Source organism: Micromys minutus, assembly GCF_963924665.1.
Source record: "Micromys minutus genome assembly, chromosome: 25".
Lineage (NCBI taxonomy): Eukaryota > Metazoa > Chordata > Mammalia > Rodentia > Muridae > Micromys > Micromys minutus.
The window spans coordinates 2,905,282-2,928,801 of record NC_137960.1 but is presented as its reverse complement, the minus strand read 5'-3'; the positions used below and the strand labels follow the sequence as shown (position 1 = coordinate 2,928,801).

The following is a 23,520-nucleotide window of genomic DNA, read 5'->3' as shown; positions in this document are numbered from 1 at the left end:
AAGACTCGATGTCCCAATGTAGGAGAATGTCTGGGTGGGGAGGTGGGAGAGGGTGGGTGGGTGGGTGGGGGAGCACCCTCATAGAAGTAGGGGGAGATGGGATAGGGGGTTTATGGAGGGGAAACCAGGAAATGTAAATAAAATATATCCAATAAAAGAAAGAAAGAAAACTTGCCAGCAAGTCGAATGTTGTGAAGGTCAGAGGACAGTTTGGGGAGTCAGTTCTTTTCTCACACCATGTGGGTCCTGAGGATTGAGCTCCAGTTGCTAAGCTTGTTGACAAAGGCAGAACCCTTGGAGCCATCACACCAACCCAAAAGAAAATAGTTTAATAGCTGGGGAGAATAGCTCCGTGGCAAATAACCTGTCCTATGTTTGGAATAAGTAATTAGCTGTTCCTAATGATGCACACCTGTCATCCCACACCTTGGGAGGCAGATGATCAAGAATTCAAGGTCATATCTGGCTACGGAGTGGGTTTGAGTTTGAAGTCAACCGGGACAACTTGAAACCTCAACTTGAAAACCCATCTCAAAAAAAAAAAAAAAAAAAAAGCCAAAAAGTAACCAATTGCCTAAATAACACATTATAAACAACTGGAAGTATATAGAGATCTGCTCTGAACCTGGGCATCCATGAGCGATCTGGGTCCCTGCTATGCTTGTCCTTGAGTGACAGCCAAACACACTCCTCAGGGGCTCTGGAACCGTCTCTGGTGTGCCAGGCAACCATAGGAACAGTCATTTGAGATCACGTATGGCCTGGATGTGCAGTTTGGTGCTGGGTGCCAAGGATATCACCAACTGAGCCATTTGGTTCTTGGGGATAGACGAGAAGCTGCAGAAGGCTTCTAGGTGGAGGAAGGGGAGGAAGGGAGCCATCTGGGGTTCCTTCCACACAAGAGCAGCTTGCACCAGGATCTGACTCCCAGAAAGGAAAAATGTAAGCTCCCTTTCCTCAGGATGACGTGCGACTGAGTTTTATCTCTGCATTCTCAGTCTCCACACGGGTCCAGCCCAGGGACTGTGGGGCTTTATCTGTGTTCTGCTTCCTCCCTGGAAACACCAGGTCCTTGCAGCAGGGGAGCTTGGCAGGATCTTCTCATGGCAATTGTGCTGTTCCTCCTCCTGCCTTTGTGCGGGCACCTCCAGGCTGCTGCAGGTAAGGGGCAGGGGTGAGGGGTTCTGCTGCTACTTAAAAGGTTGGGAGGGACCTAGGCTGCTTCTCCTGAATGCTTCAGCCCTGAGGAGACCCAGAGGTCCCAGGGGCCTAGATTTTATACAGTTTCCTGTATTTTTAAAAGAGATAAACACCGAGTCTGGGGATCTAGCTCAGAGAATGCTGGCCTAGCATGTGTAGAGTTCTCAGTTCATCTCCAGCCAAGAGTTTGATCCTTATTGTCACATAAACTTGGCTCGGTGTGCTATCCCTGTAACCCCAGAACCTGGGCAGAGATAGCAGCAAGACCAGGTGACCCAGGTAATCCTCAACTACACAGTCAACTTGAGGACACAAGGGTCTTGCTATGTGGCTGTGGTGGCAAACCTTCTGGTACGCATACCTTTAGGCATGTCTGTGAGGACATTCCCAGAGTTTTAACCTGAGGAGGTAAAAGTGACCTTGAATGTGGGTGGTACCACTCAGTGGGCTGGGGTCTTAGGCTAAATAAAAATGGGGAAAAGGCAAAGCCAGTGGGGTACAGGCATTCCCCTTTCTCTGCTCTGAAGTCCATCCAAATGCAAGTCTGTTTCAACCACCATACATTTCCTGCTAGGATAGCTTAAACCATGAGCCAAAAGAAATCTTACTTCCAGCAGAGCAGTGGTGGTGTACGCCTTTGATCCCAGCATTCGGGAGGCAGAGGCAGGCTGATCTTTTAGTTCGAGGACAGCTTGGTCTACGCAGAGTGAGATCCAGGATGACCAGAGCTATACAGCAAAACCTTGTCTCAAAAACCTAATAATAATAATAATAATAATAATACTCATCTTACTCCCTTAAGTTGTTTAACCAGGTATTTTTGTCAAACCAATGAGAAAAATCACAGAAGCCAGTCTCCCCAGGACTGAAGGCAAAGAGGGTTCAAGTGTTCTGTCTCCAAATGCTGTGACTGCAGGTGTGCCTCCACACCCAGCTTCCAGCTCCCTTATTCTATTTTTATTTTTGTTCGTTTGCTTCGAGAGAGGGTGTTGCTTTATAGCAGCCTTGGCTGTTATACATTTTATTATATAAACATGTAGTATATTTATTATGTAGTGCCATCCTTCCTCCTCAGCTTCCTACGTGTACCCATATTACCTGTGTGCTGCCTGGCTTCGTTCCCGTAGGAAATAAAAACAGTTGAGTGAGATGTGTGAGGAGAGACGCGATTTCACCAACAATTGCAGCCTCCTTCTGTCCTGACCCAGACCGAGCCTCTCACTGACAGAAAGCCTTTCCAATCTTACCTCCCCTCCCCAGCTCTTTCTGGGACTTGTGTATCCCAGGGTAACCTTGAACCCTTTAAGCAGCCAAGGGACGACACTGAACTTCTGATCTTCCTGTCTCTGGGTGCTGGGATCACAGGTCTGTGCCCACACATTCATTTTATGGGTTTAAGCCACGCTTGGAACCAAAGTCACACACACTGGGAAAGTACCCTTTCCAGCTACCCAAAACCTGAGGTAAGCACTTTATGGCTGAGCTACATTTCCAGCCAACCTCCCTTTCCTCCTAGTAGTCACTGGAGAAATGCTCACCAGTTAAACCAGGGCTTGGAGACCCCAGAAGGAAAGGAAAGTGGGAGATAGAGAAAAAGCAGAAGGCCTGGACAGCTGGACTCTGACACTGCTCTTTCTCCACAGACAGCATCCAGACCATCTATGTAGCCTCAGGGGAGTCAATAGAGCTGCCTTGTCCTTCTCCACCCTCCCTACTTGGGGGTCAACTTCTAACCTGGTTCCGCAGCCCGGTAACAAGCCCCTCCACCATCTTGGTGGCCCAGGTCCAAGTAGACAGGCCGGTCTCAGACCTTGGGAAACCTGAACCTGATCCCAGGTTCAAACTCCTCGGAAATTATTCCCTGTTGCTGGAGGGGTCCAGAGATGAAGATGCTGGGCGGTACTGGTGTACGGTGATGGATCAGAACCACAAGTACCAGAACTGGAGAGTGTATGATGTCTCTGTGGTCAAAGGTGAGTCGGGCTCTGAAGACCTCTCTGGACACTGGAGAGTGCAGGGAAACCACACAGGAAACTGAGGAGCCCCTCTCTCCTGCCAGGGTCCCAGTTCTCTGTGAAGTCTCCGGACGGCCCCTCTTGCTCCGCTCTCCTGTGCTCTGTGGTCCCTGCCAGGCGTCTGGACTCCGTGACCTGGCTAGAGGGAAGGAACCCTGTGAGAGGACATGCTCAGTACTTTTGGGGAGAAGGGGCTGCCTTGCTCTTGGTGTGTCCTTCAGAGGGGGTTCCTGAGTCCAGGGCCCGCAGGCCAAGGAACATCCGCTGCCTTATGCCTCAGAACAAAAGATTCAGCTTTAGCCTGGCAGGTAAAATGAGGGAGGGAATGGAGAAGGGTTTTCTCTCTGGCACATCTCTCAAAGTTGGGAAAGAGGGCAAATCGTGCCAGTAACTAGAGGGTAGCTTACCTACAGGGGAAGGTTCACCCAGCCCCCTCATTGACCAAGTCTATCACAATGAATACTTGATTAAAACAACTTCCTGGCTTTCCAGACCAGACCAGGAACCAAGGTCTACCTTGGTGGGATATACCACTGTTTCGAAAGGGGTTAATCTAGGGGTGAAGAGAGAGCGCAGCCAAGTGAAGTGCTTGTGACACAAACATGCGAGTCCGAGTTTGAACTCAGGAGTCATAAGAAAGAGCCAGGCATGGTGATGTCTACTTGTAGTCCCCACACTCGGGAGACCGAGGCAGATGGGACCCTGGGGTTCTCAAGCCGGCTGGCCTGGCCTGTTTTGTGAGCACCAGACCACTGAGAGACTTCATCTCACAAAATAAGGTGGATCCTAAGGAAAAACACTGGCAGATGTTCTCTTGCCACGATGCATGCGTTTGCACAAACACACACACAAACACACACATGCACACTCACATGAACACACACACATGCACACACTTACAAGAACACACACAGCCATGCACACACTCACATGAACACACACACATGAACACACACACAGCCATGCACACACACAAGAAAGAAACGGGCTGATTTAAGCAGGGCACGGGTGGCACAGACCTCTCAGCACATGGGAGGTAGAAGGAGGATCAAAAGTTTGAGAACAGTCTTGGCTCAATGGTGAGTTCAAAGCCAGCCTGCATTACATGTGACCCTACTTCTCTAAAGATTGATTTACTTTATGTATATAAGTACACTGTAACTGTCTTCAGACACACCAGAAAAGGGCATCGGATCCCATGACAGATGGTTGTGAGCCACCATGTGGTTGCTGGGAGTTGAACTCAGGACCTCTGGAAGAGCAGTCAGTGTTCTAACCACTGAGCCATCTCCAGCCCAACCTTGCTTCTCTAAAAATAAGTAGAATCATCAAAATAAAAGAAATAGGTCTGTGCTATAATCCTACTCTCAGGTGGCAGAGGCCGTCAATGTCTGTGAGTTAAAGGCCAGCCTGGTCTACACAGCAAATTTCAGGCCAATCAGGGACATAGAGAGAGGCTCTGTTCCCTCACTCTCCCTACCCCCACCAAAAAAAAAAAAAAAAAAAAAAAAAAGAAAGAAAGACAAGGAATAGGTCAGAATAAAAGCCAAGCATGGTGGCGCACACCTTCAGTCCCAGGACTTGGAAGGCTGACACAGGATCAAGGCCAGTCCGGACTTCATGAGGCCTTTCTCAAGAACAAGCAGAAGAAAGAAACAGACTAATCTATTACTGTGTGGACTTTCCCATGGCAAGAGAGAGTGCATAGGGACTTCTGGGACCCGGACTTCCGAAGAGGTATAATGTGTACACTGTGGTATAATGCTCTGTGGACAGGGAAGACCAAAGCAGAAAGTGGATTATTGTTATACAAAATAAAAGGCCTTTATATAGAGAATGAACATTACCAGATGGAGAATGACCCATTTATCAGTCAGAGAGAGGAGCAAACGGCCATTGTTTCAAGACAGCAAGGCCTAGAAAAAGATGGATGAATAAGGAATTGGAGAAATGCAAACACTAAAGCATTTTTTCCCCTCTTTCCATTTTCACGTGTGTGATTTGCACGTGTGTGTATGTGTGTGTGTGTATGTGTGTGTGTGTGTGTGTGCATATTTGAATGTGTGTGGGCACTGCCTGACATTCGTCCTTCCTGTTACAGCAGCTTCTGCAGAACCTTCTCCCACCGTTTGTGCCCCTCTCCCGGGCTGGGACGTGTCCTGGATCCTGGTGCTGTTGTTCACAGCAGGTCAAGGGGTCACCATCCTAGCCCTCAGCATAGTGATCTGGAGGCGGCGGAGGGCCCAGGGGTCTCAGGACAGAGGTGAGTCTTTCCCAGAGAGTGGATGTGTGGCAGAGGGTCAGGCTCATATCTAGAGCCTGTCTGCTCTGGGGGTGGGGGGGAGGCAGGGAATATATCATCCCGGAATTACTCGGTGACTGCACACCGTGTGGCTTCTTTCCCCCAGAACCCTCAGTTCCTCATTTCAAACCTGAAGTCCAGGTCTATGAGAACATACACTTGGCCCGCCTTAGGTAAGGAACAACTAGAGAATGGAGCCTTAAATCCCAGGGGGGCTGAGCACGAGAGGTCGTGGCCTGGAACCTGGAGTTGGATTACAGATGGGGGTCGTGGTTCCTGAGAAAGTCCGGAAGCTTTAACATAGCTTTCTGTTTTTGCAAACTCAACAGCCCGCCCACCCACAAGACCAGGTAACCTTGGACATATCTGCCTCCTCGGAAAGTGTGGCCTGCGGTCCTGTGTCTCTGGCTACTGGCACCTGAAGGGCTCCCTGGAAACCTCGGCAAAGGGGTGGCTGAGGGTGTGACTCCTACTAGGCTTCCAACCGCCAGGGACAACATAAGGAAGGGAGTAACATCATTCTGTGATGTCACCAACAAAAACAGGTGTGGTCTCCTGTCTTAAAGCAGCTGTGGTTGGTGGTGACTCAGAGTGAGAAGGGAGTGTTTTGGGGTCTGGAGTCAGGGACAGGAGAGCCTGTTTTGGGGAGGAGGGACAGGAGAGCCCAGAGACATGAGTAGTGGTGGGGCATCTGCCGTAGGAGAGGCTGAAGTACACGCGTGTGGGAGGAACAGGAGAGAGATGCTGACAGACCAGGCAGGCGGAGTCTGGAAAGTGAACGGCAGGTTTGGGAGACTCAACAGGCTTGGGAGTAAACCTGACCTCCCCTCCCCATCTTCTTCGCACAAAGAGAAGCTGAGAGGGAACAAGGCCTCTTTAATCAGGCCCCAGACTTCCTCAGATGGACCGGGAGGGAGTGAAACCTAAATGGGAATGCCTGCCTGTCGTCAGCCGGCTGGGGCGCTGTCCTTATCCGGGCACAGGCGCTCCTCTGTGGTTCTCTATCAGCACCGAGCGAGCGAGCGGCTCATCACTCCTGACTCACTGTGAGCTTCCCCCCCCCCCCCCAGTCTCTTGCTATCTCCCTGGCTAGCGGAAGCAAAGGCAAGGGTTGGCAGATACATCCCTAGTGGAGTGAGTACCTCCAGGCTTGTCGGAACAGAGGAACTGAAAGGTGTCAGTGTTCTCACAGAAGCCAGTCTCCAGCCTCCAGATATGAGCTGGGCCCCAGACCACACACCCCTCATGCCAAACCCCCATCACAAGCAGCCCGGCCAGGTGCCCCTTTTGACTCTTGGTTCAAGCTTGGCTTTCGAAGGAAAGGCTACAAACTGCAGCGGCTCCGGAAAGAGGATGTCAGCCACACAGACAGAAGCTGGCATTGGGGACCATTCAGGGTCTAGTGTGCCAGCCCAAGCCACCAAGCAGTCATAATTCACTCTTGTTTGTTTGTGTGTGCATGTGTGTGTGTGTTGTATACATGCAAATGCACATGTGCACACACCAGTGCACATACAGAAGATATCAGATGTCCTTATTCCTTTGAGACAGGGTCACTAAACATGGAGCTAGGCTTGTGGCCAGCAATCCCCACAGATCCCCGGTCTCTGCCCCTCTTCTGGAGTCACAAGCACCCGAGTGTGGCTATACCTGGCTTTTTATCTTAATTTTAAAACATTGTATGTGTACTGGTGTTTTGCCTCCGTGCACACCTGTGGGTCACATTGTGTTCAGTGACCGAGGAGATCAGAAGAGGGCACGGGATTCCCTGGGACTGGGATTGCAGATGTGTGTGAACCATGGTGCAGGGAACCAAACCTCGGGTCCTCTGTAAGAACAGCCAGTGCCCTGAATCACTGAGCTTTTAAAGTGGGTGCCTGCATCCAAAGCAAGGTTCGTGTGCTTAGACGGCCTCAGCGAAGCCATCTGCTCTGCCCGCTATAGTTCATTCTTAAAGCGCACCCTTGTGTGCTTCACCAACACCATCACACGCATCTTTACCAGGCTCACACACTTGATATTTTTACATCTTATTTATTGATGATTGATTAACGGGTGCTGTAGGGGACTGAACCCAGGGCCTTGTAGGCAGGCAAGCACTCTGTCATTGAGCTATATCTCTACCCAATAGCCCTTTTATTAAATACACTTTTAATGGTTCCCCAAGGTAGCCTTCTGTTCTTGAGACCCCCGGGTACTGAGTTACATGTCCCCTAGAGTGTTCTATTTCTCACCAGCCCCAGTGCCACTTCTGTCCCCTTGCCTGGGACCCCACAGCTCATTCAGGGTAGCTGACCTGGGACAACTAGGTTAAAGACAGCAGGGGTTTCTTAAGAGGCGAGGTTCCGGATACTTGCATGCGGGAAGCAGAACTCCGGCCGTAGGAGCCAGGAGCCAGATCTGTAGAGGTACTGGGTTCGGTGGCTGAGGTTTTTTATATAAAGTGATGTTCTTGGGCGTGGCTCAAAAGCATCTGTGCAGGTGTTTTGACGGGACATTGGAGTCCTGGGTTGTCGGTCATGGACGCACGGGTTAGAGGAAGATATGGACTCCCCAGCCGAAAAGGGCCGCGAGGGGCAGCAGCGTCATGAGGGGAAGGCTGGGGGGTCGCTGTGAGGCAGCAGCGTTGCACAGGTCCTGCTCACAGCACTGGTGCCGGAGAGCGTACAACCGTGACCAGTAGGTCGCATGGCCCAGCAGAGGGCACTGGGCTCTTGGGAGGCAGCCTTTCCGCTCGATGACCTCATTTTGCTCTGTGGAACAAAATATGCTGAGGTTGGGGCGGCAGGGACAACAGGAAAGAGAGAGAGAGGTGAGGAGCCACCCCAAGAAGGGCCTTTCGACCCGAGGGTCCTACCTGAGGTGCCAACACTGACACCGCACACCTCGTCCTCTCCACACTCCGTGGGAACAGGGTAGCAGGGCTTGGCAAAGCCGCAGGTGTAACAGCGGAGTCGCCCTCTGCTCGGGGAAGTGGTGAGACCTGTTGGGTCAGCAGAGATCAAGGCAGGAAGGAGAAGGTAAGAGGCAAAGGCCAGACCTCTGGGACACACAGAGGGTTGACACACAAAGGACGGAGAAAGCCATAAAACAGAAGCTGATGGGAATGTAAACTAGCTAAGGAAGGAAAGAGGGTGCAAAGAACCAGGCAGAAACAAGACAGACAGGGTGGCCAGGACAGACAGACAGGAACAGAGAGTGCCAAGAGAAACAAATCAGCAGAGAGGGATGCAAAAAGCCAGACCCATGAGCAGGAAAGGGAGACCCAAAAGTCGATGGTGCCAGAGACAGGAGGAAGCAAGACTCAGCACTGACCAAGGCACTGAGCACAGAGACAGATATGAGAGGCAAAGGTGGGAACCGAGAACTGCTCTCAAATGCTCCCCTCCCTCTGGCCTTTTGAGACTTAGCCCATGCTGGCCCAGGCTGGCCCAGGCTGGCCCAGGAGTCCGGATCCCCCTGCCTCAGACTCCCAAGGAGAATCTCCCCATTTCTCTTCACCTCTGTCAGCTCCCTTTTCCTCTCTCCATTTCAGCCCTTGCACAGCCCCTGTCCCTTGTCCCTGTCCCCAGTCTACTCTTACCCAGTGTCCCAGAAAGGAACAGGATGCCAAGGAAGGCACTGGACAGACCCATGGCAGGAACGGCTCAGCAATCTGGCAGAGCAGGACCTGTACCCCGAGTCAGACACACCTGCTTAAGACAGGGAGGAACCCACAAACAGACCGAGGGAGAGAATCTGGGGTGTGGAGAAGCGAGAAATTCAAGAGATTCGTCTGCCTGACACAACAGCCCTCTGTTCCCCACACCTGAGTCTCTCTCCTCCTGCCCATGCTTGCCTTAAGGGTCTTCTGTTTTCTCCCTGTTTGTTAACTCAGCCCAGCTGTCTGCCTCTCTCGAGCTGTGTCTGCCGCCTTCCCTCCAGCCTCCTCCCTCCCTCCAGCTCAAGCTGTTCTTGTTCTCTTTGTTTTTTGTTTATTTTTTTCTTTTTCTTTTTTTTTGTTTTGTATTTTTGTTTTTTGTTTTTGTCTGTTCCCATCAGAGCATGTATGCCTCTCAAAGTCACACTCTGAACCCTCCCCTGCCCCAGATGTCAGAGCCCTGTTGAGTGTGGTATCAACAAAGCCCACCCACCCATTCCCACACCCCACCCCACCTACCAAGCCCAGCTGTGGGGGGGCCCTTCCCCCACCTAGCTCTCATGCCTTTGATTCACTCCCCCAACCCCAAGCTTCAACACTGCTACCCCATAATTATCCCTCCCGGCTTTACAATGTTGCAGGACAGAATTAATCAGGAGCCCCGGCTAGAAGGATGCATGTCCTTCCTCTACGAAGAAAGTGGGGGAAAAAAAAGACCGGAAAGGTTTCTAGGATGGGACAGTGGCTGTAAAGAAGGCTAGGGATTAAAAGACTGAGTGGGGACAGGGAGTTTTAGAGAGTTTATCCAACTCCTGGGCATCCCTGGGTTCCATTCCCAGTACCAACAAAAATAAACACTTCATCAAGAGGACCACGGCAAAGAAGAAGGTGGTGGGCATCTCAGCACCTATATTCTGAAAAATGACTGGCAACCCCACAGTACTTTCTTTCCTTTGAATTCTATCAGTATTTACCATATCAGAAACTAAAACTCGATGCTGAGATAGTTCAGTAGGTGTGAGTGCCTGCGGTGTGAGCTGAGGGCCTGAGTGTGAACCCTGGAGCCCACATAAAGGTAGAAAGCAGAGCCAACTGCACAGAGTTGTCCTCTGGTCCCCACAAGTAAGTGTACAACAGCATGCATCCACCTGTACTCACAAGGTGACAAATAATAAATTTTTACTAACTTATCGATTGGGCTTTTCTTGACTGACTTGGAACTCACTATGTAAAATAGATTGGCCTTGAACTCACAAAGATCAACCTGCCTCTGGACACCCACTACCACACAGGGCTATTTTTAAAAGATGGATACTGGGAGAGGAAGCTGTTCTTTCAAAAGAGCAGCAAGCATTCTTATCTCGGAGTTATCTATCACTTCAGCCCCAAGTAAATTCTTTTTTTAAAAGAAACTAAGGGGGCTGGAGAGATGGCTGGACAATTTAGAGCACTTGTTACTCTTGCAGAGGACCTGAGTTCAATTCCCAGCACCCACTTGGTGGCTCACAACCAACTGTTAACTCAGTCCCCGAGTGTTGGGTGCTTCTTCTGGCCGCCACTGCCATTAGGCACACACATGGGGTACATTATATATAGGCACAATGTTCATTCACATATAATAAATCTTTTTGAGAAAGAAATTAAAAGAGGAAGCCAGGTGTGATGGCACATGCCTATAACCCAGCACACAAGAGACTGAGACAGGAGGATTGCCATAAATTTGAGGCTAGCCTGGACTACATGCTGAGTGGTTGGCTAGCCTAGGCTGTGTCTAAGACTGCCTCAACAAGCAAATATACACACAAACCACATTATATATACATATACATATACACATACACATACATATACACATTTACATACACATACATATACATATACACATACACATACACATATATATACATATACACATTTACATACACATACACATACACACATATATATACATATACACATTTACATACACATATATATATACATATACACATTTACATACACATACACATATATATACATATACACATTTACATACACATACACATACATATACATATACACATTTACATACACATACACATACATATACATATACACATACATATACATATATACATACACATACACATACATATACACATACACATACATATACATGTATGTATGTATGTATATATATATATATAATTTAAAACAAAATAAAATAAACAGGACATTTAAAATTGGTATTGAAGCCAGGCATGGTGATTCATGCTGGTAATCCCAGCACTTGAGACTCTGAGGCAGGAGGATCAGGAGTTCAAAGCCAGCCTTGTCTCAAAACCAGCAACAATCAGCTAGCTAAATAAATAAAGTATGGTTATATTAATTTAACAAATAAAAATATATTATATGTTAGGAAGGCATAGCTTTGTGAAAAATAATAATTACCATCCAACAAACCAGACAGAAGAATGGCATTGTTTTACATTTCTGAGAATCCGTTTAATGTTGGTTATAATCAAAGGTGGCTGGGTTTTCATAACCTACTTCTGCATTCCATCTGGAATGTGGATGAACAAGAACCATCCTCAGATGGGGAATTGAAAAAAGAAAGACCCTTGGGATTCTGGAGCAGCTTAGGGTCTTGGGGAGGGGGGTTGTCTTGGGCCACCGTTCTGGAATTAACTGCTGAGAAGGGGGAAGTTTGGGGCTTCAGAGGAGGCTCAGAGCCACCCATGGGGGCCCCTCCCTATCCCCATTGGGGCCCTGGTGCTTGCTGGGGGAGACTCTTTCCTCGCTTTTTATTGCCCTATAAAGCCCAAGGCGAGGGGGATATAAGGCTGGTGGCGCAGAGCCTGAGAGGGGGTGGGCGGGAGGGAGAGGCGCAACAGACATAAGCGAACATGATGAACCCCCAGCTGATCGGGATCCTGTTCGGCGCCCTGCTAGGGGCTGCCCTGGGTAAGGAGGAAGCTAGAATGCCTCTGGCACAGGCCTGCCCTTCCCCCGGCCGGAACACCCCTAAGGGCCGGATCCAGTACCTCTTCTTTCCTGCCAGGACACCGCATGCGGTGCTATGACTGCGGGGGAGGCCCCAGCAACTCCTGCAAGCAGACAGTGATCACCTGCGGTGAGGGTGAGCGCTGCGGCTTCCTGGACCGCAAACCTCAACCCAGCTCGGAACAAGCCAAGCAACGTGAGTCCTAGGTCACCCACCCCCACTTCCCACTGCTTCCAACCGGCCCCCACTTCAATTCTGCCGGTCCCACCCTTCCCAGTTCAGTCTGGCCCTAGGCAGATGGTGCCGCTGTGGTAGCAGGACTGTCTAACCCTACTGGCTCCTGGCGCTGTGCCTCTTGGTCTTTACTTCATACTGAGACCCTCATAAGTCCTTGCTGGGGAAGAGGCTGTCTCCTAAGATCAGAGGTAAAATGTTAAACCAAACTCCAAACTTCAACTGTCAGGCTCTGGCTAAAGGCTGGAAGGGGTATGGGGTGTGTGTGTGTTGTTTAATATTATTTGACATCATTTGGCTTGACAGGAAAATTACAAGAGGAATGTGCAGAGTTCCTATTTGTGCCCAGCTTCTTCAGGTGCTAATAACATTCCTGTGTCATTACCAAGATGAAAAAATGACAGCTTGATACTAATTAACCTAGACTTAGATCGGGTGGGACACACATCATTTTTTCTGGTCTAAGCAAAAAGCAGATACCCCACTTATTTATTTATTTACCTATTATTTATTGTAATTATCTTGTTTTGGGGGGCTTGTATATTTGGTTGATTTGGTTGGTTGGTTGAAAACAGGACATTGCTAGGTATTCTTGGCTGGCATGAAACTCACTACATAGACTAGGCTGGACTTGAACTCTCAAAGAGAGTTCTCTGCCTGCCTGCTTCTACTTCCCAAGTGCTAAGATTAAAGGCAGATATGAGCCACCATGTCTGGCCTACTATAACTTTTCATTTTAAAATGTATTTTCTGTGCATGAGCATTTTTCTGTGTGGATATTTGTGTATTGTTGCCTGTGCCCTGGACAGCTCTCAGCCCGACCCTACCTGCTCTTGGGGGTTGGGGCGGGTTGGCACAAAGCGCAGAGTCAACACCCAGACTGGGAGCAGGTGAGAAAGCTGTAGCAAGCTCATTTGAGCACTGCTACAGCTCCTTTAATACCTCCACCCGCGCCCCCATTGGTCCCAAGAAATCACTTCTAAACAGCAGTTCCTGATTGGCTAGCACTGTTTGCACCAGCAATCCTTGTCCTCTCAGGCTGTAAGTTAGGTCCTCCTGCAGATGCTTCTGCAGCTGCACTGGCTGAGCTTTCAGAGAGAGGCAGCCCTGCGTTGGTTCCTGCTACAGTGTATCACGGGCCTTCCAGCAGCCTGCAGAAGTCAGGAGAGGGTAAAAGCCTCTGGAACTGGAATTATGGCTGATTGTAAGCCACCAAGTGGGTGCTGGGAGCTAAACCTAGTCCTCTGGGAGAGTATTTACTATTATTTTTGAAAGATTTATTTTTACGTAAGAGTATGTCCCTATGTATATCTGAGTGTGTGCCACCTGTGTGTGACATATCAGGTCCTCTGAAGCTGGAGTTAGAGACAGTTGTGAGCCTGGGTTGAAAACTCAGGACCTCTGGGAGAGCAGCAAGCAGTCTCAACTACTGAGCTTTCTCTCCAGCCTTCTATTTTTTTACTTATTTGTAAAACAGGCTAGTCTCACACCTTACAGGCTAGCCTCAAACTTGCTATACATCCAAGGATGACCTTGACCTTGGGATCCTCCTTCGTCCACATGGCTTGTGTCACCACATCCTGTTTACTTTGGTGTACGTTGGTGGTGCAGTCTAACCCAGGGCTTGTGCACACTAGGCAAGCATTTTACTGAGTGAGTTTCACTCCCAGCTCTCTTCCCTGTTTCACTGGGACAAGGTCTCATTTTAAAGCCCAGGATCTCCTTTAACTCGGTGGGTCAATCGGGTTGGCCTTGAATTCCTGGCAATCCTTCTGCCTCGGTCTCCTTAGGTAACAATGCTGGGTTATCTTACAAACTGTCCCTTTTGTATTTAGCTGTGATTTTCCCATGTTGAGGCTGAGGCAGGGATGGTACTGGGCTCCTGGAGTTCTGGCATCACTGCCTAGGTCAGCCTGTTGGCTCCAGTCCCTTGGTTCAGAGAGGTGGGTTTTGTTTGTTTTGAGAGGGTGGAGTATCTTTTAGAGTCCCTGGATGTTGTAACCGCTCTCTCAAAAGGCAAGTCCTGCAGTCAGGAGTTTAACACCCCAGTACCGTTCTTTCTCTCAGCCTCTGCAACCTTGAGCCATCACTACCCAGCCTGCGTGGCCACACATCATTGCAATCAAGTGGCCATAGAATCAGTGGGAGATGTGACTTTCACAACCCAGAAAAACTGCTGCTTCGGAGACCTGTGCAACAGCGCCGCGGCAAGCTGTGTGACCCCGTTGTGCATCTTGGCTGCTGTTACCACCCTGGCCTGGCTCTTGTCAGGACTGTAGAGTGGGAGAACTGAGGGCAGGGAAGGGACTGAGACCAGGGGCGTGAGGGAGCTGGACGTCCAAGGTAAGAAGACAGGCACTCCGTTGTGTGCCCTTAAAATTGATGGACTATTCTAGAGACTGCTGTAAAATTATGTTTTTCATTCTTTGGGTTGAGGTGCTGGGATTAAAGGTGTGAACCACCACTACCCGATGTTCGTTTGTTGATTTATTTATTTTGAGACAAGGTTTCTCTAGGTAGTCCTGGCTGTCCTGGAACTCACTCTCTAGACCAGGATTGCCTCAAACTCACAGAGATCCACCTGCCTCTGCCTCTTTCTCCCAAAGGCATGTATCACTGCTCCCAGCTTCCAAGTACCTTCTGTTGAGGTTGAAGGGATAACGTGGGTTCTCTGACTAACAGTTCAGTGGCAGCCGTCCTCAGTGGACCCATCCGAGGGCCTCTCATCGGACCTGATCCAGTGACACCCCTCAAACAATGGAGACTGTCCTCAGTGGCTCCTGGGACCTGCAGAATCTTTCCTTCCCAGTGAAGGTCACCGAGGGGAAGGTTGAAAGGATGGTTTCCCGAATTCCATGGTTTCCCTTCCATATTTCATAACTTGGCTCCCACTAGGAGTATTTTGAATGGAGAAAGGGAAGTTGCTTGAATAACCCACTTAGAAAGACACCTCAGAGGTAGAAACAAGAACCAGCTTTCTGTCTGCACACACCTTTCCTTTCTGGGGCACCCTCAAGCTAGGCTGCACCTGCTTCTTGGCAGGGTGTAGTCTAAATTTAGGATGAGGGTTGTTTCTCCAAACACTGGTGCCAGTGTGCCACCCGCAGGTATGGGAAGGGAAAGGCTCGAAAAACCTGCTCTGCCATTTGGTCAGCCCAGCCTCAGTGAAACTCCCTGGAGACCTCTTAGGCAAGCACAAGGGTGAGGTTGCCTGCGATATTTTCATAGAGAGAGGTCCTCCCTCTCCTCCTCCCTCACCCCCCCTCCCTCACCCCCTCCTCCTCCCTCACCTCCTCCTCCCTCACCTCCTCCTCCCTCACCTCCTCCTCTCTCACCCCCTCTTCCTCCCTCACCTCCTCCTCCTCCCTCACCTCCTCCTCCCTCACCTCCTCTTCCTCCCTCACCTCCTTCTCCCTCACCTCCTTCTCCCTCACCTCCTCCTCCTCCCTCACCTTCTCCCTCACCTCCTCCTCCCTCACCCCTTCCTCCCTCACCTCCTCCTCTCTCACCCCCTCTTCCTCCCTCACCTCCTCCTCCCTCACCTCCTCTTCCTTCATCTCCTCCTCCTCCCTCACCTCCTCCTCCTCCCCTACCTATCTTTGCCTCCAAAATACTAGGATTAAAAGGACATAGAGCCATGCTTGCCTCCCTCCCTCCCTCCCTCCTTTCTCTCTCTCTCTCTCTCTCTATTTTCTATTTGTTTCTTTTGTTTTTCGAAACAAAGATTCTATATCTACCTTGGCAGTCCTGAAACTTCCTCTGTAGACCAGGATGACCTGGAACTCACAGAGATCTGTCTGCCTCTGCCTTCCAAGTGCTAGAATTAAAGGCATATGCCATCACCACCACCTGGCCTTCCCAGCCTCTTTCTTTCCGAGACAGGACCTTATGTTATCATGCTGACCTTGAACTTGCTACGTTGTCAAGGATGATCTTGAACTCCTGTTACCTCAGCCTCCCAATTGTTGAGATTATAAAGGAAAGCCACCACGCCCAGATTAGACACTGACATTTATTTCTCAGGATAGAAGGAGATGAACAGAGGGTCTGGCAAGGCAGGCCCAGGCAGTGAGGTCAGTGGGTCTTTTGGGGATCACTCCCTGGAAACCAGACAGGAGTTCTTCCAGACCTAGATCCCAGAGGCACAGCAGTGCGCATCCAAGGAGGGAGCCCTATCAGTGGCCAGTGGAAGAGGTAGAGTGTTCTAGAAGGAAATGGGAAAGGACTTGGGGGAAATGGAGTGGAGGGTGCCAACAGAGGGAGCCGAGCGGTGGCTAGAAAGACCACTCTAGGCACAGTCCCATTAAATAAATGGTATAGGACTACGAAAATGATCTTCAGAAGAAAAGGAGCGAGGGGTGAGGAGAGAACATTCTGGAAAGCCAGAGCTCTGAGGACACTGGGAGAAAGGTTCAAGCTTCAGCAGGTGGGAAGAGTTTGGCCATGGAGCGAGTCTCAGTGCAATAGCCAGAGGCCAAGGCCAGCCAAGGAGGTGAGGGAGATGAGGGCCAGTGCAGGTGTGGGCCTGGGGGCTGGGCTGTTACAGTTATCTTTGTCACAGCAGGTGGTGTTGTAGTTCAGGCCTAGCTTGTGGTTGGTTTCATTGTAGACCTCCCGACAAGGCTCCTCTGGTGTGCCACAGCGCAGATTAGAGAAAACCCACATCTTCCCTAGAGGTAGGAGCCAACAGAGAAGGGATCAGCGGTGGGCCTTGGCTTCCTGTGTCCAGTGGCTACTACTCTTCCTTCCCCTTCTTTCCTCAAACTCTAATCATCCTTCCCTAGCATGAGCCACACCCCTACTTCCTGGGGTCAACACAAGCATCCTTAACACAGTAGAGCCACAGGTCAGCGCCTGGCACACAATCATCTTTGGCCACCCACCATCTCTGCTCTAACTCTCTGTCCCATTTCTGGATGGGCTTCAGTCCCAGAGAGCATTTCCCACCCGGAGCCCCTCCCTCCTAGAGAAGGGGATGTTGTTACCAAGGTACACGTTTGTTGTCAGGCATTTGTGGCCTGGCTCCAGGCGGCAGGACTGGCGATCCACACAGCCCAGCACAGGGACTTTGTAGCAGGAGTGACATCGGATGTCAGCTGGGGAGACAACACGTTGGGCGGAGGTAATGGGACATCTGAGTCACCTGAGGACCAGCTGAGTTAGGGGTTAGGACAGAGAACTAACCCATTAAGCAGGCGGTGCCTTACACCTGCTTTGTTCAGAGACAGAACAGGTGAGCAATATGGCGAAAGTGCAAAGTGGTGTGGGCACTGGGCGGAGGTGTTTGTTTTCTGTGGAAACCTAAATACCTTCCTCCACCCCAGCCTACTGAGATGAGTCAAGAACTAACAAAAACCCGGGGCTGAGGATGGCTGGGATATGTGGGAACGTATGAGGTATAGGTTAGTTAGGGTCCAGGGTGAGGCTTGAACTAGGAAGAGAGAAGAAGTTAAGGAGTTCGCCGAGCCTTCAGAGATGACATGGAACTGAAGCTGCAAGAAAACAGGCGGTGACCAGCTTTAGAAGTGGATTGGACCTCTGCCAAGAGCTTGGGAAGAACCAGCCCTCAATGAGTCCTCCCTGCTGTTCTGGCGCTTGCTCTAAGCAAAAAGGCTAACACTTGGCAGATGTATCACTGGCCTGTCTTAACACCTAACAAAGGTGGAGAGGGTAGGTACAGCGGTGGCACAGGAGGATTCCCAGGTCAGCTGACTCCGGGTGTGAGCGTGCAAAGTGCCAATGAAGGAACGGTCAGCCTAGAGGGGCCTCCAGGAAACCCACCTCACTTTAGGGTAAGCGGGAGGCATCTCCTCTGTAGACGGCTCAGGGAAAGTTTCTTGGGAAGACCATATGCAGTCACTGGAACCACCCACAAGGCTTTGCATCCTTGGTTAGGGATATAGACATGTTGCTCAGGAAGGAGTGGGGGATGAGTCCAGTGAAGGCAGGTATGCTAATTCTAGAGAAGTGCACGTTGGAACCAGCTAGACTGACATCTGGATGGTACAGTGTGCAGGAAGGGCGCACGCTGACTGGGAAGAGACCTAGGGCCATGTCAGGTAAGAAGGGTGGGCCAGGTCAATATGGGGCTAAGAGAAAATGACAGTGGAGCCCTGGGTCCTTAATAATGGACCAAAGAGCCTAGGTGTGATCCATGTGTAATCCCAGCGTTTAGGAGGTGGAGGCAGGAGGATCAGGAGTTCAAAGCCAGCTTTGGCTACACAAGACTCTGCCGAAAAGAGATACAAGAAACGGAGCGGGGAGAAGGAGAAGAGGCGTAAGGAAAGAAAGGAAAAGAAATCTGGAGCTCAACCTGCTTAGAGATATAATCCTAGAGGCACTGGCGAGGGTAAGCCAGGAAGCTTTGGGATTTCTTGGGATCCTGAGTTGAGGGAAATATGAAATATTGGGTAGGGTTGGGGTGGGGCCTGGGGCCCTGGGTGCTCACCTGAGACCCAGCAGCAGAGTAAGGCAGACAAAGTAAGCAGCAGGAGGTGCTTCATGGTGAGGGTCCTGAGAGTGTTCACGGCCCCAGCAGACAGCAGACTTCCAGGGATCCAGCTCTGAGAGTTGAACGGTCTTTTCGGAATTTATAATCCCGGTGGCTCCTCCCTTCCAGGCCTCTGCCCTCTGTGGGCACCTCCCTCCCAATTTATTCTCAGCTGACCAAAGAGAAAGCCCAGAGGTGGGAAGGGTCCAAGAGAACCTGTAGGGAGGGGAGACAGGAGAGAGAGATGGAGGAGGGTAAGTGTTACTAGTGGGCAACTCCATTTTGGATCTTGGATTCAGGACCCCCAGCTGAGGGCCCCCTGCCCTAGAGGAGCATCAGAAAAGCCTCTGTGACTTAAACAGCCACCACTATAGCTTCTGCTGGTTCCCAGGAAACGGACAGTGTGTCGCAGCCTGAGTTGATCAGCAACTTTGGGTGCCTGGGGGTGGGAGGACACTGATCAGACGTTCCGGAGGAAATTGATGAAACAGGCTGAATTAATGTAGACCCATGCTCCATTCCACCTCCCAAGTCATGCTCAGTGATAAAGGCTTGTGGCATCATGGAGGGTTTCTGTGATGTCATAGAGACGGGACTGAGGCTGTGTATCCTGGAGGACCACACTAACACGCCAAGGATGCCCTCACCCCCAACTTGGGCTTGGGTTTGGGAGGAGTACCTGGAATTTGGGAGGAGCACCTTGGGTTTTGGAGGAGTACCCTGGGCACCCAGAGGGAAGATAGGAACAAAGATAAGAGATAATAATGATGATGTCGCACATTGAGCATTCCCGTACGTCATGTATTGCTTTAGGCACCTTCAATGCATCGATTTGGTTTTCACATGCTTTAATCTCCATTTTCCGGATGAGAGAACAGGCAGGGGGTTAGTGACGTGTCCTCATCACCCAGCTACTGTGTGGCTGGAGGAGCGCAGGATTCGAACTCAGGAAGCTGGTTGCAAAAAAAGCATAGTGTTTTTTTGCAAAAGGTCTCAAGCACAAAATTTAAACTAGTTTCAAAGTCTGAAGAATGCAAGTTGGCTTGAGGATTCCTAGAGGGACCCAGAAGTTGGTGGCCTCACACTTGCTCTTATCTGGGCCCCAAGTCTGGCAGGATCCTCAACCCTGCCCCTCTGCTTCCCTCTGGTCTCCCTGCTGATTCACTCTCTCCTCTGACCACCACATCCCAGCCATGGCCTTGGTCCTGCAGCTGCTGCCTCTGCTGCTCTCAAAGGTTCAGGGGAATCCCGAGGGTAGGCCATCCCTGGGAAGTTGTGAAGGGCAAAGAAAAATAGAGGAAAACTAGGGTTGCCGTGTGTGTGTGTGTGTGTGTGTGTGTGTGTGTGTGTGTGTGTGTGTGTGTGAGAGAGAGAGAGAGAGAGAGAGAGAGAGAGAGAGAGAGAAAGTAAAAGGGAGAGGGAGGGAGAGAGAGAGAAAAAGAGAGAGAGAGAGAGAGAGAGAGGGAGAGAGAGAGAGAGGGAGGGAGGGAGGGAGGGAGGGAGAGAGAGAGAGAGAGAGAGAGAGAGAGAGAGAGAGAGCGCGCACACCAGAGCCTGATAAACTAGACCTAACAACCTTCCTCCCCCACGTTTCCTAGTTTCTCTGGAGGGCAACCCTGGGGACCGAGTGAATCTCTCTTGCATAGGGGTCTCTGACCCCACCCGCTGGGCGTGGGCACCTAGTTTCCCAGCATGCAAAGGCCTGTCCAAAGGGCGCCGTCCGATCCTGTGGGCCACCACGAGCGGGACCCCAACTGTACTCCAGCACTTCTCTGGCCGCCTGCGTTCCCTGGACACTGGTATCAAGCGGCTAGAGCTGCTGCTGAGCGCCGGGGATTCCGGCACCTTTTTCTGCAAAGGACGCCAAGAGAACGAGAGCCGCACAGTGCTTCAAGTGTTAGGGGACAAGGCAGGTTGCCGGCCTTCGGAATCTACCCACGGTAGGTCGAGACCCAGATGCACAGGAGCGCTTAATTTGGACACACACCCGGGACAAAAAACGGGGCGGAATCCTGTAGATCGGGAAAGTTAGTAGAGCCCTATGGTCTGTATCCCTGACTTCGGCATCCTTCCCTGCCTCGCGGTCTCCCCAGGGTCCGAGTATCCCAAGGTCCTGATTCCGCTGCTGGGCGTGGGGCTTGTACTGGGACTGGGAGCTTCGGGCTTGGTCTGGTGGCGGCGCAGGTGAGCACTGGAGGTGGAGCCTGGCTTAAAATAGGGTGTGACCAGTCGGAGCGAGGAAAGAGGTGGGGCAGAACCCTAACTTTGGCAAAGAACAAAAAGTATCTGGAGGCCTGGCGTTTGTTAGAAGAATGCGAGTGGTCAGCCCTTGGGTGCTAGGCTACAGGCTGGAGTAGGGAATCCAGGCTGCAGGAACCAAACTGAAAGGCAGAAAGCCCAGCGAGTGGGCGGGACCTGGTTCGGGAGGAGCCTAAGTTGTTGTGCTGGTCGGAGACTGCAGTTTGCACAGTTCTTACTGGCGCCGCCTGCGGCCGAGGGACCAGTAGGACGAGATTGGTGACTCTCCAAGGACTTCCTTACAGACGCTCACCCCCGCCCCCACCCCCGCCCCCGCCTGGACCACTACCCACATTTGGTGAGATTAAATACACCCCACTTCCCCTCTCCTACCCACACAATCCCTAACCCTGAATTCTTGAGTCTGAGTCCTTGTCAGGAACAGACAAAATTGGTCATTTTCTCTTCATCCTTCAGCTCTGTCCCTCCCTCCCATATAGCTCCAGTCATAAACGCTGAGCCACAGAGGCCTTTAGAACAGGAGTTCAAATTCTCAGGCCACCTGGACCAGGAGCCGGTAAGGGTCTGGAGATGGAAAAAAGGCCAGAATCCCGGAGGGAAGTGGCCCAAGACAAAAAGTTTAGTTATGTTGTGGAGCAGCCATGTAATTCCAGCACTCTGGAGGTTTATGCCGGAGGATGGAAGCCAGGCTTTGCTACATAGTTTCCTTCATCCACTTTGGGGGGCGGGGAGGGGGAGCTTTGATTCCAAGCTAAGAGGAGACCAGCTACCTTCCTCCCTCTCCCTCCTCCAGAGCCTCCACTATGCTGATCTGGACCACTCTGTCCTTGGGAGGCACCGCCGGATGTCCACAGCGGTTCCTGGTGATGCCTCCACAGTCTATGCGGTTGTAGTATAAAGGGAAACCCTTGTTCTTCCAACCCTTCCAATCTGGGGCTTCCCTGTATAACCTCGGCTAGAAGGGAAAGGCACCATGGACAGAGGCAGGAATCCAAGAGCCTGGCTACCTGGCTTGAGTTCTGCCACTGTTCAGCTTTTCCAGCCATTTCTGTCTCTTCTGTAACATCGTTCCTTCTCCGATGCCCTAACAACGATTAAGCTGTCTGTCTTAAGTTTTAACTTCCAAATAGATGTCTTGTTGGTTCTTCTCCTTTCCAATCGTTTTTCTGGAAGGGTTTCTCTGTGTAGCCTTGGCTGTCCTGGATCACATAGTCCTGTCGACCATAGTCCAGGCTAGCCTCCAACTCAGAGAATTCACTGGCCTCTGCGTCCCAACTTCTGAGTTTGAAGGTACTCCCTGGCCCAATCAAGCATGTTGAACTTTAGACCTGCCACTTTTCCCTGCCTGGCTGCACCCCCTCTGCTCATTGGCTGCAGCTGCTCATCCAGTGAAAGGTTGCCAGTGAAGTCCTACATGGTAACACTCACCCCTCTTTACACCAGGCTTTGCTTTGTGATATTGTCTTTGTAGACACCCTGCCCTTCTGCTGGCCACTTTGTTTCTCCTCCTTACTCTTCTAGGAGGCTAGCCAATCAATCCTCAGCCCCCAAATGACACTCAGTATCCCTCCAACCCAGATCTCAGACCTAGTACACTCTGTCCAGATGGCTTCAGTCATTTTGCACAAGGCTGTCCAGATGGCCTCAGGCATTGTGCACAAGGCCTGTCAAACCTGACTCAGTCGTTTCTTAAGCCACCCCCTGTGTCCTTCTCTGCAATCTCTTGAAGAACCCAAGTTGCTCAAGCCAGAAACTGGGAGTCAGAGTACACCACCTCCTTCTCTCACACAGGACTTATCAGGACCCTCCTTCCTTCAGTGCTGAGATAACAGCCCTTGTAAGCATGCCCCACCACACAAGGCCTTGTCTGTAGTAGGTCACTGTCCTCTGTACCTGTCCCCATGTCGAGTGCGGCCACCAGAATGTACTTTCATCATTTGCTTCATTGGTGGCCCACAGATCCCTCTGAACCTCCTGCCCTGCCCTTCTTATTCGAAGCCAGAGAGATCTACCCTGTATCAACCACTGGCTCTCTCCCAAGGCTTCAGCCCTGGCCGTGGGCTTTGTGTACAGGCGTGCCAGCAGTTGGCCCCCTCTTAGGCCTATTCATCCTTTTCTGTGATTCACGCCCTTCTTAGAGAGTTTCTCCTCAATGTTCTCCCTGCAACACTTGTTGGCTCTTTGAAATAAATTCCATCTTCTGGATTCCGTTTTCCTCTTCCTGCCTGAATAGTTATTTATCCCCAGGATTTCATGCATTGTAGCTTTTCCTGGGATGTCCTCACCCCAAATGCTTGTCCACTCCTGCACAAAATTTGATGCTCTAGAAACCCCCTGATTTTTCTTCATAGAAACAGACTCCTGCAAATCACCCCCATTTCAACATGTCTGTCAGTT

General features: G+C 50.7%; 5 protein-coding genes across 7 annotated transcripts; 3 read left to right on the top strand and 2 right to left on the bottom strand.

Annotated features, from left to right (window-relative positions):
* Nucleotides 1-1,103: 1,103 nt before the first annotated feature.
* Nucleotides 1,104-6,567, top strand: LOC308436752 (lymphocyte antigen 6 complex locus protein G6f; the record flags this gene model as incomplete). The annotated part of the gene is made up of 6 exons (XM_080937727.1): nucleotides 1,104-1,161; nucleotides 2,844-3,173; nucleotides 3,260-3,523; nucleotides 5,317-5,478; nucleotides 5,624-5,690; nucleotides 6,501-6,567. The coding sequence occupies 6 exons, from the start codon at nucleotides 1,104-1,106 to the stop codon at nucleotides 6,565-6,567; spliced, it is 948 nt and encodes a 315-aa protein (XP_080793853.1).
* Nucleotides 6,568-8,049: 1,482 nt separating this feature from the next.
* Nucleotides 8,050-9,152, bottom strand: LOC308436913 (lymphocyte antigen 6G6e-like; the record flags this gene model as incomplete). 2 transcript variants are annotated; one of them, XM_080937920.1, is made up of 3 exons in its annotated part: nucleotides 8,050-8,270; nucleotides 8,375-8,500; nucleotides 9,101-9,152. In XM_080937920.1, 3 exons carry the CDS (start codon nucleotides 9,150-9,152, stop codon nucleotides 8,050-8,052), a joined length of 399 nt encoding a protein of 132 aa, XP_080794046.1. The 2 variants fall into 2 exon arrangements, with proteins under 2 accessions (XP_080794046.1, XP_080794047.1); XM_080937921.1 differs by having other exon boundaries at nucleotides 8,103-8,270; nucleotides 8,403-8,500.
* A 2,890-nt stretch (nucleotides 9,153-12,042) lies between these two features.
* LY6G6D (lymphocyte antigen 6 family member G6D) lies at nucleotides 12,043-14,841 on the top strand (the record flags this gene model as incomplete). The annotated part of the gene is made up of 3 exons (XM_080937919.1): nucleotides 12,043-12,100; nucleotides 12,198-12,335; nucleotides 14,442-14,841. The coding sequence occupies 3 exons, from the start codon at nucleotides 12,043-12,045 to the stop codon at nucleotides 14,651-14,653; spliced, it is 408 nt and encodes a 135-aa protein (XP_080794045.1). The 3' UTR covers nucleotides 14,654-14,841.
* Nucleotides 14,842-16,829: 1,988 nt separating this feature from the next.
* LY6G6C (lymphocyte antigen 6 family member G6C) lies at nucleotides 16,830-18,877 on the bottom strand (the record flags this gene model as incomplete). The annotated part of the gene is made up of 3 exons (XM_080938310.1): nucleotides 16,830-17,044; nucleotides 17,360-17,470; nucleotides 18,823-18,877. 3 exons carry the CDS (start codon nucleotides 18,875-18,877, stop codon nucleotides 16,830-16,832), a joined length of 381 nt encoding a protein of 126 aa, XP_080794436.1.
* A 1,180-nt stretch (nucleotides 18,878-20,057) lies between these two features.
* On the top strand, nucleotides 20,058-22,021 carry MPIG6B (megakaryocyte and platelet inhibitory receptor G6b; the record flags this gene model as incomplete). 2 transcript variants are annotated; one of them, XM_080938434.1, is made up of 6 exons in its annotated part: nucleotides 20,058-20,118; nucleotides 20,463-20,804; nucleotides 20,958-21,048; nucleotides 21,408-21,460; nucleotides 21,603-21,679; nucleotides 21,917-22,021. In XM_080938434.1, the coding sequence occupies 6 exons, from the start codon at nucleotides 20,058-20,060 to the stop codon at nucleotides 22,019-22,021; spliced, it is 729 nt and encodes a 242-aa protein (XP_080794560.1). The 2 variants fall into 2 exon arrangements, with proteins under 2 accessions (XP_080794560.1, XP_080794561.1); XM_080938435.1 differs by lacking the exons at nucleotides 21,408-21,460; nucleotides 21,603-21,679 and having other exon boundaries at nucleotides 21,917-22,016.
* Between the last annotated feature and the right edge of the window lie 1,499 nt (nucleotides 22,022-23,520).